We start from the raw sequence: 20,245 nt of genomic DNA, 5'->3' as shown, positions 1-20,245 counted from the left end.
GTCTAACCAGTGTTGACCTAACAGTATTCGGTCACGTAGTATTGATTAATCGCGTTCGTCCAAACAGTTTTTGAATTCATAGTATCCTATCTAATAACGTTCGGTCTTTAGTGTTCGTCCAAATAGCGTTCGGCAAATAGTATTCGGCCAAATAGTGGTCAACCAAACAGTGTTCGGCCTACTGTTCAGCAAATAATGTTCGTCCAAACAGTATTCCATCTGATAGCGTTCGTCCAAATAGTATTTGAACTATTGTTCGTACAAACAGTGTTCCACCTTATAGTATTCGGTTTCATAGTATTTGATCTGTAAGCGTTCGTCCAAACAGTATTCTTCGTCCAAACAGCATTCGCCCTGATAGTGTTCGGTCTCTTAGCGTTCGTCATTACATTGCTCGACCAAATAGTGCTCGGCCAAAATAAAGGTGTTGTAGAACGAGCGTTCGTCCAAATAGTGCTTGAGTAGGCCAAAACAGCGTTCGGTCGTGTATTCTTACGTAGCGAACGTTCGCGTTCGTTCTCAGGTGATCAATCTTCGTTCGGCCTTAAATTTGATATTCTTAATTAATTATAATAACTAACATTTCTTAACAGGTAGACATAAATAAACAAAATAGTGAAACAATATAACAACTACATTATCTAATTAACCAAAACTTAAATAACATTCAATTTAAAAATATATAGAAAATTTGATCACATAATAAATCGGACTCAATTGAAAATTCTCCTCATGAGAAACTAATATAATAATGAGATAATACTAATAATAATGAGAATAGTGATGATAATCCTAAGGATAATGATGAGGATAAGAATAATTATGGTGACAATGAGAGAAAAAGGGTGAGAGTGAGTGTAGTAATGTTGATAGATTTGATGGTTATTGCTTGTGGTCATGATATAGTGACAGAGGAATCATGGTAATACTGATAGTTAAGATTATACATGAAATGACACATGCAAGATAAATAACAAGACAATAAATTGGATAAGGTGATTATTATCCTATCATATTCTATCTGGACCTAAAGTATTGCATTGTATAACATGGCAGCTAACAAAACTTTAGCTTGGAAGTCATATATAATTATTAACCGGGTGGCTTTTCATTGAAATACCTGTTCGGACAAGTTTTTCTACACATTTCTTAATGGAAAAATAGGAAATAAATAAATAAATTTAATTTCTCTTCAACTAAGATTAACTTATACACAAGTTACAAGTAAAAGAATTAGATACAATATATGGAAAAAGTTATAAAATTTATAACTTAGCTTACCACATAAGCTAATTTAATTTGTAAGAAAATCTAATTCCAATTTTCCTTTTTATATTTGTCTCCAAGAAGGAGCTTGTATTGAAATTTATATAAACATGCCTCAACTCTAAATATTGTGTTAAAAAGCGAATTTAAAAAAGATCACTTAAAATTGTTCGCACCTTGCATTTCTGTCAAATGCATTTTTCTGTTATGTATTAATGTACATGAAAATATACCAGAACAAGTGATGAGAGATATATGCATAATCTTAAGTTACAATAATCCAGTGGAAGAACGAGGAAGTCAGCCATCATAAAGCAACTAAGTGACACTCAAAAGTGGAAACCGAACAAATTTTCGGCTCAAAAGAATAATCGCAAGGATAGTGAGTATGTATAATTCGAGCACGTTGGAGAAAATATATTTCACCGTGAACAGTAGTACCTGGAGGCTGCTGATATTCTTTTGGGCAGGGTGCCCAGCCGATAGTTCATCCTCAGAACTGGGACGGTTTCAGTCCACTTCAGAGCTGTTCGTCACAGGTCGAAATGTGTTGTACAGTAAGAGACCACACAGAAGAATTCCACAGCCAAGCAAAAAAAATGGGCTCAAGCTTGTTCCCTCGGGAAGATATGGTAATGGTAGAGAAAGAATATAAACAGATATGGGCACTGCAAAAATCATAAGCACACGTAAGCTAAAAAACTATTAAGAAAACCTGAGGTACAAAAGACCTTACGATTCATAGTTTAGAATGCAACAAAGAAGAGTGAGATGCAATGATAACGAGTACCTGACAACATTACTAGAAGAGAAGATACAACTGCAGAAGAAGTTTTTACCGCATTAAGGAGGGATATGTTGAATGCCAAATTGGTAATTATGTAAAGCAGTGGAAGTAGGGGAGCGCCATCACAACCTAAGCCAGAAATTGAAGAGGAATACACATTATATTAAAACTTAAACACAAAAGAAAGTTAAACCAAGGTTCAAAATCATCTAAAGGGTACAAGACAAAAACTATATATAAATTTATTGATTTCTTACAATTATGAGTTTTAATTGTTTTATATAAAAATGTTAGAAATAACTAAACTCCAAGTAATCTAGTTATAGACGGGGTTAAATCATTGCTTATATACTATTCGGCCTTTTACCTGAAGGACCAAAAGCATCTATAATCCTAGTACATAAAAGGTAAGGTATCGAATATGACATGAACCTTGTGATAGCCACAAGATCTACCCATCGAGATAAGAAAACCCAATGACATATAGACTGTTACGTGCCTGAGTATGGAATGTAACTAGAACGCTCTCTTCACACACTCTCACAGGCAATGGACAATGAAAACAATAGCTGAATGAACCTCTTTTATTAAATAAGAATACTGCACCACGAATTAAACAATAACTGGGAGCAGGATCTCCGTCAGCCACTTGAGAGCATAACCTCCCTTTCAAAACTCAATAATCAAAAACATGTCTTTAACCCTAGGTTCCTCCTCTATTAATACTAATTACTCCTTCCCAAAAGGGTCGAGAATAATAATAACTATTATTTATTATAATTATCTGGTAAGAATATATCTATCCTTATTTATTATATTTATGCGTATTTATTATAATTATCTGGTAAGAATATATCTATCCTTATTTATTATATTTATGCGTATTTATTATAATTATCTGGTAAGAATATTTCTCTATCCTTATTTATTATATTTCCTTCTATAATATCCTTCTGTTGTCAGTTCGACGCTCGTCCTCGCTCAGGCCGCTCGTCCTTGCTCGTTCAGCCCTTGTTGCTTCCACTCGCTCAGGACGCTCGTCCTCGCCCCTCGTTGCTTCCACTCGCTCAGGACGCTCGTCCTCGCCCCTCGTTGCTTCCACTCGCTCAGGACGCTCGTCCTCGTCCCTCGTTGCTTCCACTCGCTCAAGACGTTCGTCCTCGTCCCGCTCGCTCAGCTCTCTTTCTCTTCCCCTTGTCGTTCGGCCATCAAGCTCCTCCCTTTCAACCGTTCGGCCATTGTCTTCTTCCGTACGGTCCCCTTCTCTCTCCCTCCTATATCTTCGTCTCTCGTAAACTCGCCAGGTCCTAACATAGACCCACTTCAAATTCCATACCATTAATTAAAACTTGCCCTTGTTATTTTATTTATTAATGCAATTTTGAAAATTCAAGGTCATAAACCCAGGAAAATAATCATACATACACATAGTAACTAATCTTGATAGTGTTTTAACAACAGAAGGTGTAATAAGAAACGCAGACAAGTACTAGAAAACCACGTGAGGATATATATGTATAATTGCATTGCTACCAATTTATTAGATCTTACCTGGTTTACCTAGAAAACAACCGGCACCGCTTTTAAAATATGAAGGAAGTTCAGCAAATGGTATGCCTTTCAATTTTGAAAGTAAAGGCAGAGACAGAAATACGAAAAGAGCCTACAACAAATATCACGTAAACCATAAATGTACCTTTCAATAATTAATCAATTAATAAACATAAACAAGAGACTATCTGGAACTTGCGCCAATAACCATTAGGAAAATTGCCTTGCCAATAAACAACTCAAGTAAGGACCTAATAAATAAGTATTTATTACGTAAACATTTAGGTGTAAGTTGTACTTACAATTGAAGAAGAAATAGGAATAATCAGTTTTCAGGAGCTATTCTAGAAGTTTGTTGTCATAAATTGAAAAACAGCTTATGAACCTATCATCTCATAAATTCTCCAAAACACCTATATGCTTATATTATAAGTTATACCCAAATAAGTTTCAAATTAGCTCTTCCACCCTAAAATGAAGGAGGGCTGCTTATGAAAACTTCAGAAGAAGAAAAACACACTGCCAAGTATCGAAAGCTGACAGAGTATCACATCTCCATTTTGATAAAAATTAGAGATGTGCACAAACTAATCCAAATGAATTCAGACAGAAAAAATTGAACTAAAATAGAAAACCAACTTTTCCATTGGATTGGATATAAAGTCTGTTTTTTTATTTATTTTTTTCATTTTTATCGTCCCTGTCTGTTTTTTTTTTTCATTTTTATCGAAGTTAGAGGTGTGCATATAAACCAATCCAATACATACAGTAAAAAAGGAACTAAAAGAAAGAAAGCCAACTTTTCCTTCGGTTTAGATAGTCTCTATTTTGATTAAGGTTAGAGATGTTCATATACCAATCCAACTGAATACAGACAGTAAAATGAATTAAATAAAAAGAAAATGAGCTTTTTCATTTGGATTGGATCGGTATTCTGTTCCAATTTTAAAATTTCATCTTATCCAAACCAAAAAACTTAACTTGTGCATCTATATACGTTTATTTATTTAATTCTTAAATTACCGTATTTAGAAATTTTAATATTGATTTGACTAATGTTTTATAATCTGAATCTAAAGTTTATACATTATGACGAATGTGACGAACACTTTGAATTACTTTTACAAAATCTATTGGGTATTCTGCGGATTTATTTACGGCCTCCTAATAATACCAAAAGCTTGATCCGATGCAAACCACTTTAACTAAAACAAACAAACTTTGGATAGAATCAAATGACTTTTCTTCTGATTTAATACAATCCACATAAACCCTCAGTCAAAATGTATATGACTAATGCACAGAAAATAGATGAAAAGAAAAGGCAGGTCAAGCAGAGTCCAGAACTTTAAAATAAATGAATAAGAATACTTAGTCGTTCATGTCTATTTCATCGTGGACAGAAGCAAATGGCAGCAACTCATGCTTTAATGTAATTCATGGTGCATTGTTAGTATTGGGAACTGAAGAATGGAACTTTGGGATTATTGTATATATCTTTTGTAAGAAAGATATTCAATGTTTTTGGGATAGTGAATTCAAATCTCTAGAATTAGCAATATAACTCTTACCTATAAGAAATGTTTTTGGGATAGTGAATTCAAATCTCTAGAATTAGCAATATAACTCTTACCTATAAGACAAATATTAGCTAATGTTTCCTTCATGTTCTTTTACCATTATATGTTTTGTTTTGGATGAAGGAAAAAGAATATTTAACAAACATGGCCCTGAAAATTCCTGAGATTTATTATATAAAATATAACCAGATACTAACATTTTAGGGCAAGTTCACATGTACTACAACTAGTACACAAATAGCTTACAATACTCTAATATAATAAGATTCATAAGACTACAACAATCCAAGTATTCTAACAGTTAGTGTTTGCCGTTTGTTGGGGACAAAAAAGAGCAATACATTTTGAAATCATATAAAAAGATAGAAAGCAAGCAAATAATTTGAACTCATGTAAGTTGTTTCACAGTCATTATTCAATTACAAGAGGAAGCAAAGCAACTAATAAGAAATCAGTGATGAAGAAAGAAAAAGCTAACAAAATACTGGAAATAAACGCCATTTGCAGAATTTGAAAGGTACACTTAGTTCATTGCAATTTATGTTGCAAGATGTACCTGAAAGCCAGATCCAAACGAATTGACCACAAATATGTCCAGTGACTTGTGCTGCATGTGAACATGTAAGGGACACCAAATCATGCCCATGAATAAAATGTTAATGGAATATGTAGTCCCGTGACCTTATATCCTTATATACCACCTTCCCCAACCCCCACCCAAAAAAAAGGTAAAGGAAAGCATACCTTTAATCGAGTAGCTGAGTCAATGAAAATATACTCCTGACATACAAGAAAACATTGATTATAATGTTCCCCAAGAAGGATTAACTAAAAGTCAACAGCTGTTATTGATTAACCTTGATTACAGAAGCCAAAGCTTGAAAAGCACATGAAGTTATCATCAATGCTGGCCAAAAGAACTGAATATCAGAGAGCATTTGACCAGCATTTGAGCCTGTTAGGACTTAGAGAGTATAGGAAAGGAGAAAAGGGAAACAGAACACTTAACTGTTAATCAGTTAAGTGAGGGGTCGGGAAAAAGGCCTATATATTAGGACCTTTTATTGTTTCAGTTAGCGAGTTGTGTAGTTTGTATGTGTTGACCGGTCTTAGCACTAGGTGGAGGAGGTTAAGCTCCTAAGATACAGTGTATTCTTGATTCATTGTTGTGAATACCATTCATACTATTCCTTCTTTACAAGTTCTTGATTGTTGTGTTTGAGATAGAGAGAGAGAGCTTGTTAGGAATTCCTTCCCGAATCCCTAACAGAGCCACTGCAGTGATGGGAAACAAATTATTAGATGGGAGCCATTCCATTTGAAGTGAAAAAAGGAATTTCCTATCAACTAGCATGAGAATTTTACCCCAACAAGCACAACAAAAAATGTATGACAAACATCACAGCTTTTGAGCTTCTACAGACTATTACAAGCAGCTACTGACCTAGGCTGCTTAACGTTTTAATGAAAGCATGCTTAAAGTTTTACATGGAACAATATTACTCAGAAGGTTAGAACAAATGAAGCTTTGATATAAATATTTCAAATTTAAAGAAATTGTTTTGGTGGTTAATCAATTCAATGAGTGGTTAACCATTCCTAAAATGGAAATATTTTGCCAAGAAATTTGGTAACTTTCCCACAATTATGTACCCCTTCAGACCAAAAAAGGATAATAAACTTACAATATTTTACACCAAAGGAGATAATGTACATAGTGAAATTCTTTCTGTTTATAACAATTATAAACTGATCACAAGTAACTAGTCTATTATTTAAAAAGTAAACTATTTCAGCTCAACAAAAAATGGGACACCAATAGGTCCTTTAGAGGCCCAAATTGATGTTACACATATATCTAAGGGAATACAATGACAGGTCCCTCATTTTTTTTTCAACTGGAAAGGGAGATTAGAAGTTTTGTCTGATATTTTCAAGTCAATATCTTTTATCAAAGTTCATCACTGCACACTTTTGGAAATACTTGATTCACATGGGAATCTGACCTGATTAGTGACCTCGGCATGAGAAACTGAATATTGGAGAGTACAGATACGGAATATTGAATTTCTCTGTATTATAAAGTCAAATTACCTTGTAATAGCCACTATGACACCGGAGGCTACAAGTAAACACCCAATCAATTGATTGATTGTGTACTTTCTTTTCAAGAGAAGGCTGGAAAACATTAGCTGCCAAACCAAAAATGTCTGCAAAAAGAAGAATTCATAAACTGGATTTTGAGAAATCAATATTACACATAATGATGCATTAAAATAACGTATGTAATAATAAAGTCTCAGCCAATGCATAAGTCACAAATAGCCACCAGTGATGAATGGGAGAAGATACCAGATTTTACAGCAATATTATCATTCTCTTCCTTCTTAGTTGGAATAAAAGGACAGGCCCGGAGCACAAACCACAAATGTAGCCATGCCATCAGAACATACTGAATAAGTTTAAAAATAATAAGCCTCCTACACTGTTACTGAGTACGTGAACTTGCCACTCACAACCTTTCACACTCCCACAGGCAATAAACAATGGTATTTGACTGAATAAAACTCTTTATTAAATTGAAAATATTGGTATCACAATAAACATCCAATAACTGGGAGCAGGGTCTCCGTCAGTTACCTGAGAGCCTAACCTCTCTGACAACACGCCTTTATCAAAAGCTACCTCAACCCTAGGCTCCTCCTTTATTAATACTAATTACTCCTTCCGAAAAAGGTAAAGAATAATAGTAATTATGCCTATTTATTATAATTATCTGGTAAGAATATTTCTATCCTTATTTACTATATTTACTTCTATAATATCCTGAAGTACGTCCTTTGAGTTTCCCGCCTATCCTACTGCTGTCAGATAGAACGCTCGTTGTTGCTTCCACTCGCTCGTCATCGCTCTACTCGCTTAGCCCTCTTTTTCTCTTCCCCCTATCGTTCGGTCATCGTGCTCCCCCCTTTCAACTGTTCGGCCACTGTCCTCTACCGTACGGAACCCTTCTTTCTCTCTCCTATATCTTCTTCTCTCGTAAACTCGCCAGCCCCTAACATTGCCCACCTCCTGAAGATCAACCTTGCCCTCAAGGTTGAAGTCCGGATATTGATCTCGGATGGTTATGGCATCTTCCCATGTTGCCCCGTCCGGCCCTCCCTCTTGCCATTCGATCAACAATTCCTGCCATTCGTCCTCTCCTTGTTGCACCTGCCTTTGATCCAGAACTCTGATCAGCCAGGGAGACGGTCCCTCCATCTCTAAGTCTATGGGTAACTCTTTTTCCACCCTGTTCTCCCCCACGGCCTTCTTTAATTGCGACACATGGAACATTGGATGTATCTGCGCGGCTTCGGGTAGTTGCAACTTAAATGCCACTTCTCCTATCTGCTGTATGACAGGAAAGGTCCAAAATACCGAGCGGCTAGTTTAGAATGCAGTATGGACGGCATCGATGTCTGTCGGTGGGGTCTGATCTTTAGATACACCCAATCTCCTACCTCCACATTGGATGGTCTCCTTGCCTTGTCGGCCTGCCTCACCATTAATTCTTGAGCCCTAGCTAGATGGAGTTTTAGCTGGCTGAGTGCCTCATCCCTCGTCTGTAACTCCTGGCCGACGGCTTCCACTAAGGTTTCCCCCCGGAACGAACCTGTGCAGGGAGGGAGGAGACCTCCCATATACTGTTTCAAATGGGGTGCATCTCGCCGACTCTTGATAGCTGGTATTATACCAATATTCCGCCCAGGGTAGTACTATGCTCCATTCCTTTGGTTGTTCTGAGCAGAAGCATCTCAGATAACCCTCTAATACCCTATTCACGACCTCAGTCTGTCCATCGGATTCAGGATGATAGGCGGTGCTCATCTTCATTTTGAGTTCCTTGTAATTTAAACAACTCCTTCCAAAAATTACTCAGGAACAGTGGATCCCGGTCACTCACGATAGATATTGGCACCCCATGCAACCGGACAATCTCTTTTACAAACACTTCAGCTACGGTCCGAGCGGAATAGGGATGTTTCAGTGGTATGAAGTGTCCGTATTTGCTGAGGGGGTCTACCACTACCAGCACAGCATCATACCCGTGGGACTTGGGCAACTTAACGATAAAATCCATGCTTATCTCCTCCCAAATGGCGTTGGGTATGGGTGAAGGTTGCAACAACCCCTGCGGAGAGGATGACAGATATTTATGTTGTTGACATACCAGGCAGCTTGCGACAAAGTCAGTTACGGCTTTCTTCATTCCTACCCAATAAAGAGATTGCGCCACCTTGCTATAAGTCCGATATACCCCTGAGTGTCCTCCTGTTTGCGTGGTATGAAACTCGGCTATCAATTTGGGTACCCAGGCCGATCGGCCAGACAACACAAGCCTCCCCTTATAGTGTAACCTCTCGTGTTCCAGAGTGAACGAGGGATGTGAGTTGGGATCTTTTCTCAAATCTTCTATCACCTTCTTTAACTCTTCATCTGCCTCAACTTCTTCCAGAATCTCCCTGAAGTCTTGCCAGTAAGGTCGGGCCACAACCCTCAATTCCTTTTCTTCCTGCGGATCATCCTCTTCCTTCCGTGATAGGGCGTCTGCTACCTTGGTGACACCTGATTTGTACACAATTTCAAAGTCATAACCCAGGAGCTTCGCAATCCAATTCTGCTGATTATGAGTGGTGATACGCTGCTCCAAAAGGTACTTCAGGCTCCTTTGATCGGTGTGAACCACAAACCGTTGTCCCAAGAGGTAGGGCCTCCAGTGTTGTATGGCTAAAACCAATGCCATTAATTCCTTCTCATATATCGATTTACTCAGTGACCCCTCGGATAACGGTTTACTAAAGAAAGCTATGGGTTTCTTTATTTGCATGAGTATCGCTCCTATCCCTCTTCCCGATGCATCACACTCAATGTGGAAAGGCTGGTCAAAATTAGGTAGAACCAGCACCGGTGCAGTAGTGATGGCCTTCTTTAACCTTGACATAGCTTCCTCGGCTTGCTCCGTTCATGCAAACTCCCCCTTTTTAAGAAGGTCGGTCAAGGGTTTGGCAATCTTCCCATAATCCTTCACAAACCTCCTATAGTATCCTGTCAAACCCAGAAATCCCCTCAAGGTCTTCACCGTCTTAGGTTTTTCCCAGTCTATCACGGCCCTTTGTCTTCGTCCATTTCTACACCCCTCGCGGATATCCGATGACCCAAATATCCTATTTGAGTTTTGCCGAACTCACATTTCTTTCGGTTGGCCACCCACCTATTGGTCACGAGTTCCCTTAGCACCGTCCCCACATGCTCTAAGTGCTCCTCCCAGGATCGACTATACACCAATATATCATCAAAGAACACCAGTACGAATTTCCGCAAATAAGGCTGCAGCAGGCTGTTCATTGCACTCTGGAATGTGGCTGGTGCGTTGGTGAGGCCGAACGACATAACCATGAATTCGTAGTGACCCTGGTGCGTCCGGAAGGCCGTTTTCTCTATGTCTCCATCTCCCATTCGGATCTGGTGGTAGCCTGACTTCAAATCCACCTTCGAGAAATATTTGGCCCCTCTCAGTTCGTCTAACAATTCCTCTATCAGTGGGATAGGGAATTTATCGGGTACCGTGGCTCGGTTAAGGGCCCTATAATCCACACAAAATCTCCAGCTGCCATCCTTCTTCTTCACTAATATTACCGGACTCGAATATGGACTGTTGCTCGACCTTATGACGCCCGTTTTTAGCATTTCGGCCACCTGTTTCTCAATCTCCCCCTTCATCACATGGGGGTAACGGTACGGCCTTACATTCACGGGATCCGTACCCTCTTTTAATGGAATTTGATGAACCATGCCCCTATCTGGCGGGAGTCCGCTCGGTTCGTGAAATACGCTCGCGTGCTGATCCAAAATTCGAGTCATGTCATGCGTCTGCTTCTTTGTCATCTCCGGACCGAACGGTCCTTCTCTCTGACCGTACGGTTTTCTTTCCTCGTCCTTTTCTGTCTCCCCAAGCTCCCACACTAGCAACCAGACCTCTACTTCTTTCATTTTGAACAATGCTTCGGGTTCCACCACTCTCCGAGTTAAAGTAGGATCTCCTTTAATGGTCACGTTCCTCCCTGCTTGACCGAACACCATGGTTAGCGTGCCCCAGTTTAATGTTACTTCTCCCAGCTTAGCCAGCCATTCTTTCCCCAGTATCACATCAACTCCGCCCAGTTCAAATAGGTGGAACCGTTCGGTGATCACCGCTTCTCCCATGCGAATCATTACTTCTTCACAACAACCCCTCGTCTCCTTTCTCTGCCCATCTCCCAAACTCACCCTATAGGGTGGTGTATCTACTACGGGTAGTGCCAGTTCCTCTACCAATTCTTTCCTTATGAAGTTGTGGCTGGCGCCACTGTCAATCAAAAATCAGTACCTGTTTCGTTCCTATCTGTCCATGCAATTTCATCGTTCTGGGCTGGGTGAGCCCTCCTGCCCGAGAATGCCGATAGCTCCATTTGGTCGAGTTCGGTCTCAGCTTCTTCTTCCCCGCTTGATTCCTCGTCTTCGGCCAATATCAGCATCCGAAGACTCCTTTCCGGACAACGATGGCCTGGACCGAACGGTCCCCCACACCTGAAACACCTCCCTTCTTCCCTTCGTTTGACATATTCAGCGTACGGTAAATCCCGCACGTTCCTTTCTTGGTTGTTTGAGAACGTTCGTTCTCCTTCTCGCCTCGGGATCCCTTCCTTTCCTCCTGTCTGCCCCCTCTCTGCGATTCCCGTTCGATTCTGATTATGCCGACTGGCGTTCGTCCTCATTACTGAACCGCTCGGTTTTCCCCACGTCTGGCTCTTGCTTATGATTCCTCCTCCAGCCTTTACGCCCCCTTGGAACTCTTCCACGTCCTTTGCTAGTCTCGTTACGTCCATCAATTCCCTCGGGTCAAGCAATCAGAGTTGATTACGGATCCCCTCCTGCAATCCTGCCATGAAGTATCCCATCAGCTGTGCGTCAGGTATTTTTTCTGCTTGGCCGACCAACACTTCGAATTCTTGGATGTATTCTTCCACGGTCCCTGATTGTTTACAGGCCGCCAGTCTCTCGAAGATCGTTCCCCGGCTTCTGCCTCCGAAACGGTTCACCAACGACTCCTTTAATCCGGCCCACGAGCGGTTCCTGGCCTTCTCCCTCCAAAACCTGAACCAGTGTCCCGCGATTCCCTCCATGCTGATGTAGGCTAGGCGTAGCTTTTCTTCCTCCGGCACTCCTTGCAGTTCAAAGAATTTGTCCGCTCTATAGATCCAATTCAAAGGATCGCTGCCTTCGAAGAAGGGTAAGTCTACCCTTCTCCTCCAATACGGTTGCTCCTCTCGGGTACCCCCATCTAGCCCGCTGCCTTCTCTCTCGTCCTCCTCATTCCTTCTCCCGTTGACAGAACCCTGACTTCCATCAGGATTTCCCTCATGTCGTCGACCTCGCTCTCCCATCACCTTCACCAGTTCCTGGACTGCTGCCTCCAGTCCTCCCATGGAGATTTCTATGACCTCCAATCTTCCTTCAATGACATTCACTCTTCCCTCCATGATGATTTTCCCTCGTCTCTATTAGGATCCGGCAGTTTCCTCCCTTGACGATCCGGCAGGTCGGACCAATTGTTACGTACCTGAGTACGTGAACTTGCCACTCACAACCTTTCACACTCCCACAGGCAATAAACAATGGTATTTGACTGAATAAAACTCTTTATTAAATTGAAAATATTGGTATCACAATAAACATCCAATAACTGGGAGCAGGGTCTCCGTCAGTTACTTGAGAGCCTAACCTCTCTGACAACACTCCTTTATCAAAAGCTACCTCAACCCTAGGTTCCTCCTTTATTAATACTAATTACTCCTTCCCAAAAAGGTAAAGAATAATAGTAATTATGCCTATTTATTATAATTATCTGGTAAGAATATTTCTATCCTTATTTACTATATTTACTTCTATAATATCCTGAAGTACGTCCTTTGAGTTTCCCGCCTATCCTACTGCTGTCAGATAGAACGCTCGTTGTTGCTTCCACTCGCTCGTCATCGCTCTACACGCTTAGCACTCTTTTTCTCTTCCCCTATCGTTCGGTCATCGTGCTCCCCCCTTTCAACCGTTCGGCCACTGTCCTCTACCGTACGGAACCCTTCTTTCTCTCTCCTATATCTTCTTCTCTCGTAAACTCGCCAGCCCCTAACATACACTTTAGAAGTGACTGCTACGTGATACTATAAATATGGCAATGAAATGCTTTATGTGCGATGCCATCAGAGTGAGAGACAGGGCAGCTCAATCCATGAACAAGAATGGACTGTCCTTGAAAAAGTAAACTGGAAGATGCTGGTTGTATCAAAATATTTTTGAAAGACAAAAAATGAGAGTGATAGGTTTTAGAAAACCTTTGGTCAGTAGTGAGAAACAAAAGTCTTAGTTTCTATGATGCTACAAGTTAATAAAAGTCAACTCTATGATTTATTGTTATTACCAATAAATTTGCCGGTTTAAATCATTGATCAGTGCTATAAGGTCCCCTATTCTGAATATATTACAAAAAAGGTTTAATCCTTTTCGACATCCCTATTTATGTACGAATGTCTCAGACGGGTCCTCGTTTTTTAAAGTGTATCAAAATGGTCCTTAATTTTGAAAATTGATATCAATTGAGTCCTTTCCGTTAAGTTGGCTGGACGGCGTTAAAAAAATTGATGAGTGGATGCTGAGATGACGAACGAACGCTCGTCCACCAGCGAACGAACGTTCGTCCACCAGCGAACGAACGCTCGTCCACCAGAGAACGAACGCTCGTCGACCTCTTACTGCTGGACGACAGTTCGTTCCACACTGGACGACCGTGCGTTCGGTGGTCGACGAGCGTTCGTTCGCTGATGGACGAGCGTTCGTTCGCTGGTGGACGAGCGTTCGTTCGTCATCTCAGCATCCACTCATCAATTTTTTTAACGCCGTCCAGCCAACTTAACGGAAAGGACTCAATTGATATCAATTTTCAAAATTAAGGACCATTTTGATACACTTTAGAAAACGAGTACCCATCTGAGACATTCGTACATAAATAGAGATGTCGAAAAGGATTAAACCTACAAAAAACCATCATGCTTCTCAGAAACCATTGACTACACTGAATCAATGGTACATCATTTCAATCAAATTCTCAAATCTTAACTGCTAAAACAAAAGAAGATCTTCTCAAACAAGACCTTACCAAAAGTATGCCAAATGCAAATCAGAAAAAAAAAGTACACTCCGCAGCTACATAAAATAAACGGCAGATGTATACTATTTTAAAGAAAGACAAACATGTATTTTTGTTTGTCACCCCCTCTCATCCTTCAATGAAAAGGGCTGCTCAAAATATTTCACATACCTGATTCAATATGGGTATGACTGGTCCAGGAAGTAAGGCTGCAGAGGGTAATCAACATTCATTTCAGAAACATTGAAAACAAACACGAAGGGTATGTTTGGCAGAAAATTAAGAGCAGAGTTAAAATGGAAAGATGTTGATTTTAATTCATTGTAGCTTGGCAGAAGGTGGAAACTCATTTTCAAAGTACTCATCACAAAAAAATTGCAACCTCCGCTTTTGTTCTTTCCTCTAGAAACATTTCAAACGTCCCAGTCACTTTTTTCATTTCACACTCCTCTATTACTGACTATTAACACTATAAAACCTAACATATTATTTATTTAGTCAAAAGCTCAGACAACTCCAATGGGATGTGCGACCATGGTACTCCCTCTGTTCCACAATGGCTGCACTTTAAGGCATTGCACATCTATTAAGAGCAACAATAGCTACATCACCTTTTTAAACAATTTTACTGAAATAGCTTCGCTCTATCCAATAAATATATTATTTTTAATAAGAAATAGAAACCAATTAATTTGAAGAAAAGAATTAATACTTCATTGAAATGTGAGAACATAAGTTAATTTATAACTTTTTTTTTTTAATGTGGCTAAAATTGCAGTCATTCTACACGCACACCCTCAACATTATAAAAAAAATGGGTCTTATAAATAGGAGTGCGGTGAGGACACTGAACACACAATAGACACCATTAAAAGCTTTTAATCAATTAAAAAACCACTAGAAGGAGTTTAATTTCATTCACACTGTGACATTATAAAAATATTTACATTGCATCTACAGTCAAGTATAGAAAATTTGTTGAGCTTTATAGTAACTATTATAAGATCATCTCTGCTTGATTGAAAGTATAAAAATCTTAGTGGCATGGAAATAAAACACGGTTAAAGACTAAAACACAAGCAAAGTCAGTACCTCCAGCAGACATTCCAGCAACCAATCCCAAAGCTTCCAGAAGTCCAATGGCGACAAAACGCAATTTCGGAATTGCCATCATCTCATCGGTTACTATTCTAGCCCGGTACCGAATATACAAGATGGAGAAATATATAACAACATACCTACGTTACACAAAAACTACAACTGTTCAACGCACTAAGAAATCCCCAAAAAGACAGATTCTCCTAGAGTTAAAACAGCAAACAAATGCATTTACAAGCAGCGACAAAGAGGTTTACCCAAAAGTTATGAACTGGGCGAGAAAAAAAGGGTATTCTTTCATGGGAACAAGGGCCAATTTGTAAAGCACGCGATTGGCTACCGCTGATGTAACGGTGACAGTGGAGCTCAATAAGACGAGGTTGGTATCACTTCCCGATGAACTTGCGTTTGAAGCACGAATTCTGAGTGCGGTTGGGTGGTGGTGGACATGGTTGCGATTGAATCGAGCGTTGCCGGAAAAGTGCAACGGTAGCTTCGAAGACAGTGACATTGAAACGAGAGGCTGCAGCTTCGGATTGCAGAGCGCGAAACTGCAACGGAACGACGACGTTGAATAGAATGCCATGCCAAACAGTGTTGTTCTTACTTTCAACCAACTTGAGTCATTTCTGCTAAGTAAAATAAATGCTTCTAGTATATATATTTTTTATAGTAATTATTGGATTATTGTTGGATGAAATTTGTGAAAATATTTATAAAACAACTTCATTCTATCCTTTTTATCTATGTAAATTTCACTGAAAAATAATAAAAAGTGAAGTTTTCTTCAAAATAGTGCTGTTAAAATTATTATTCGATAAAATACAATAGTATATTAAATTTTTAATAGTAAAACACAAGATCTTCAATTTTAAAGTGATAGCAATATCTTTATTTTTATGGTGTGTAAGATGATCACATTTGAGGAATTATATTATGAGATTTTAATTTACTTTTTTGTTGCTGAATCAAATGTATTACATCACTCTTAAAAACTTTATAAATTTTTACTCTAAATAAAGTTCTTCGTAATTATATTTTCTGTTGATTATTGGTATTTGAAAAAAATCATTTTTTATTACTGGATCTTAAGGTTTTATTTAGATGCAGAGTTTTAAATTTTATGCATATCAATATCATATTTAAATAAGATGGTTTTATAAAGTTTAAGTTTTAAATTTAAGAACCAGATTGTAAGGACCGCACGTTTTTAAAAGAAAGTGGTGGGAGCAGGGCAGTCACTCATTGCTTGCATTATAGAAGCATAATCATGTTCGGAAGCACCAGCCGCCCCAATGAAAGAAGTGGGTTTCTTTCTTTATTTGGCAGTGGAGAGCAGCACTCAGAGAATCCCTTTCTTTCATTCTGCACCGTTCAGAGAGCACAACAAGGGAAGCAAGACTTGGCTTTAAAAATACTGAGAGGAGGAAATGGGGTTTTGCTACAAAAATATGTGAGAGGTGAAGTTGAGAGCTCTGGAATTGCAAGGAGGCCTTGGTACTGCAAGTCTTGGGAGAGATAGATTCAAGATTCACAAAGGAAGTCTTCAAGAAGTAAGGGGAGTTAGATCTTTTTCTCTGGATTGTATGAACTATGCGTGTACTGAAATCCATAATATACTGTCGTTGATGAACAAATTTTATATTTAGAGTGACTTCATGACTTGGGTTAAGTTTCAAAGTAACAATATGATTCATGGACGTAATTCCATGATCCTCAAGGAGAGGATACATGGTGGTGGACGTAATTCCATGATCCTCAAGGAGAGGATACATGGTGGTGATTTGGGGGTGTATAGAATGATTGCATGGTAGCTCAGTCTTGGGGGTTTTCCTGACGCTCCAATGGTCTTTCATTTTCAAGTAGAGAGGATTGATCCATGTGGTGAGAAGTAGCAGGAGGTCCTAGTCATGGAGGCTTCCAGGATGCTTCAAGGCGCGGAACGGACTAACCTCGTGAGGGTGGTGTAACATCCCAAAAATTCACACTTTAATAATTCATAATTTAAATATTGTAATATTACATTTACGGTAACACCCCGTAATCTCAAACTTAAATCTATACATATGTTTTAAGCTCAGATTTAACTGCAAATATAACATTGAATCCTTCTAATTTATTCTTCCATCTCTTTCTTCATTTGCACAGGATCACGCGACAATCCTTCGCCTGCTCCCGTATAACGAATTATACGATCATCGCACAAATAAGATTTTCCGGCACAAACAAACAAGTAAGGGTGAGCTAACATGCAACACATCATTTATAAAACATGCATAATTACTTTGATATAAACATCATATAATATTTATGTCAGACATTCTCATACCATCATACTACAATTCCTATAAGACAATCATCCCACAATCCCCAATAAACATCACAATGCCCAATAGACACTCATCCGGATGATACGTTGATGAGCTGTCGCGGGAGGTTATGCACTTGTGATGACTTCTGCTTTTTCTTATAAATATACTTCCAACATACTCCATATCATTCACAAGGTTAATCCTCAACACTATGTCCAAAACCGGCACATAGACCAGGATCTCCTGCCCCTCTCACCACATAATTCATCCTTCTCTACTTGAGACTGGATGATTATTAGAGTATCAGGATAACCTCCGACTACAGGACCCTCAACATCAACATATACACTAATACCATAACATTACAGAATCTCTCCATGAGACTCATATCATACTCATATTCCTCAACTCACATTAAACCATTACAAAATCTCCCCATAATACTCATATCATGATCAGATGCATAATTTCATGTCAACATCATAAAATACATTCATCTCAGTAATTTTATCATATCTCATGCATTCACATATTTTTCACATAAATCACCTCAGGGTATATATTCAAAACACATTGCACACTTAAAAACAAGAGCAAATAACCTTGGAACCGAACCCTATTTGGACGAACACTATTTGGACGAACGCTATCTGACCGAACGCTATCTGCCGAACGCTATTTGGTTGAATACTATTTGGACGAACGCTAGGAGATCATGTACTATTGAGCCGAACGCTAAAAACTCAAAACACCATATTGACCGAACACTCTTAGAACGAACACTGAGATCAAACACTAGGTCGAACACTCAAAACCGAACACCAGATCGAACACTATTAGGACGAACGCTATTTGATTAAACGCTACTGGATCGAACGCTAAAACAACGAACTCCATATTACATCGAATACTGTTTACACGAACGTTAAGATTGATCACTTAGGCTCGACACTAAACACCAAACGCTATTAGACCGGATACCATTAGGTCGAACACCAAAAGATCGAACGCTAAGATCAAGCACTTAGACTTCACGCTAAGACAACGAACTATACTATAACAAATACTATTATTTCGAACACTATTCGAACGAACGTTCAAAGATCAAAATCTCGCCGAACACTGCCTCTGACGAACACTATCTGAGGGCAACATCATCGAGACCGGACGTTCCCTACGAACGACCACTAACTATTAACGATCCTTACCTGAGACAAGCATCATCCAAACCGAGCACTACCTATGAATGATCACTACCTGAAACATGCATCATCACGACCGATCACTACTTATTAATCGATCGCTACCTCAGAACAAATATCAAGGCCGATCACTCCCCATAAATGATTGCTACCTCAGAGCAACATCACCAGTAAAGATCATTCCTTATAAACGATCGCTATGAGACAGAACACTATAAGGACGAACGTTTTGAGTCTTGGTTGAACGCCTAGAGCACTTTGCCGAACACCTAAATTACTGGCCGAACGTATTCAAACTAAACCTCAGGGTACCAAATTAAGACCGAACACTAGCTACTTGAGAACAACTACCATCGAGAGGAAAGGCTACCTAATGACGCTCGCTACCTGATAACAATTAACATCAAGACCGAACGCCACTAAGATGAACGCTCGCTACTACCTATGGACGCTCTCTACCTGAGGACACCTGAGAACATTTATCATCAAAATCGAAAGTTACTTATGGGCGCTCGTTACCTGAGAACAAATAATATGAAGACAGAACGATTAAGATTCAAACCTAAGAATATCATATGAAGGCCGAACGCTACACATTGCTTCATGAGAATACTTAATTAAGGACGAACGCCTAAAATTACTAATTCACTGTATACAGTTTGGACGAACGTCTAATATATTACTAACTTTACTTAAGGACGAACGCGAACGCTCGTTACCTTAGAACACCAAAACCGAACGCTCGTACTATTTTGGTCGACCACTGATTGGTCGAGCAAATTGGACGAACGTCCAATTTTGACTCACCAAAATTGGACGTACGCGCGTTCTGCAGAATTCTGCAGAATCGCACCAGATTCCAGAAAACCCCATTTTTCATCCCCTTCATTCCAAATTTGCATCAAAAACAGATTATCTCAAAAATCAAAGAAATAAATCCAACTCCCCTTACCTCTTGAAGACTCCCTTTGTAAGGTTTGGAATCTATCTCCCCCAAGACGTGCAGTTCAAGATCTCCTTGCAACTTTAGCAGATCTCCACTTCACCTCTCCCAGATCTTGCATCAAGGACTCCACTCTCACAAGATGCCCAACCCAAATCCTCCTCTCCGCATTTTTTAACGTCAGTATTGCTTCCCTTGAGTGCTCTTTGGACGGTTGAAAACGGAAGAAAGGGTTCCTTTCCTGTGGCTGCTCTCCCTGGTGCCAAAAAATGAGACCCTCTCC

General features: G+C 39.4%; 1 protein-coding gene across 1 annotated transcript; it reads right to left on the bottom strand.

Moving 5' to 3' along the window:
• Positions 1-1,508: 1,508 nt before the first annotated feature.
• LOC148191285 (protein CLT2, chloroplastic-like) lies at positions 1,509-16,124 on the bottom strand. The gene is made up of 11 exons (XM_088101357.1): positions 15,763-16,124; positions 15,500-15,645; positions 14,579-14,616; positions 7,279-7,394; positions 7,150-7,190; positions 6,042-6,139; positions 5,929-5,964; positions 5,741-5,791; positions 3,605-3,716; positions 2,057-2,182; positions 1,509-1,934 (listed from the first exon to the last, which is right to left on the bottom strand). The coding sequence occupies exons 1-11, from the start codon at positions 16,089-16,091 to the stop codon at positions 1,777-1,779; spliced, it is 1,251 nt and encodes a 416-aa protein (XP_087957483.1). The 5' UTR covers positions 16,092-16,124; the 3' UTR covers positions 1,509-1,776.
• Between the last annotated feature and the right edge of the window lie 4,121 nt (positions 16,125-20,245).

Source organism: Vigna umbellata, chromosome 11, assembly GCF_029865625.1.
Source record: "Vigna umbellata cultivar VRB3 chromosome 11, Vumbellata_1.0, whole genome shotgun sequence".
Classification (NCBI taxonomy): Eukaryota; Viridiplantae; Streptophyta; class Magnoliopsida; order Fabales; family Fabaceae; genus Vigna; species Vigna umbellata.
This window is presented reverse-complemented; position numbering and strand designations above follow the sequence as displayed.

What these genes read in the sequence shown, in the direction of transcription:
- LOC148191285 (XM_088101357.1), bottom strand. Translation starts at nt 16,091, where the DNA reads ATGGCATTCTATTCAACGTCGTCGTTCCGTTGCAGTTTCGCGCTCTGC. An exon ending in TCATACCCATATTGAATCAG is followed by an intron (nt 7,395 to 14,578) that starts GTATGTGAAATA and finishes TTCTTTTTGCAG; the next exon opens with ACATTTTTGGTTTGGCAGCT. An exon ending in TCTTCTAGTAATGTTGTCAG is followed by an intron (nt 1,935 to 2,056) that starts GTACTCGTTATC and finishes TGATTTTTGCAG; the next exon opens with TGCCCATATCTGTTTATATT.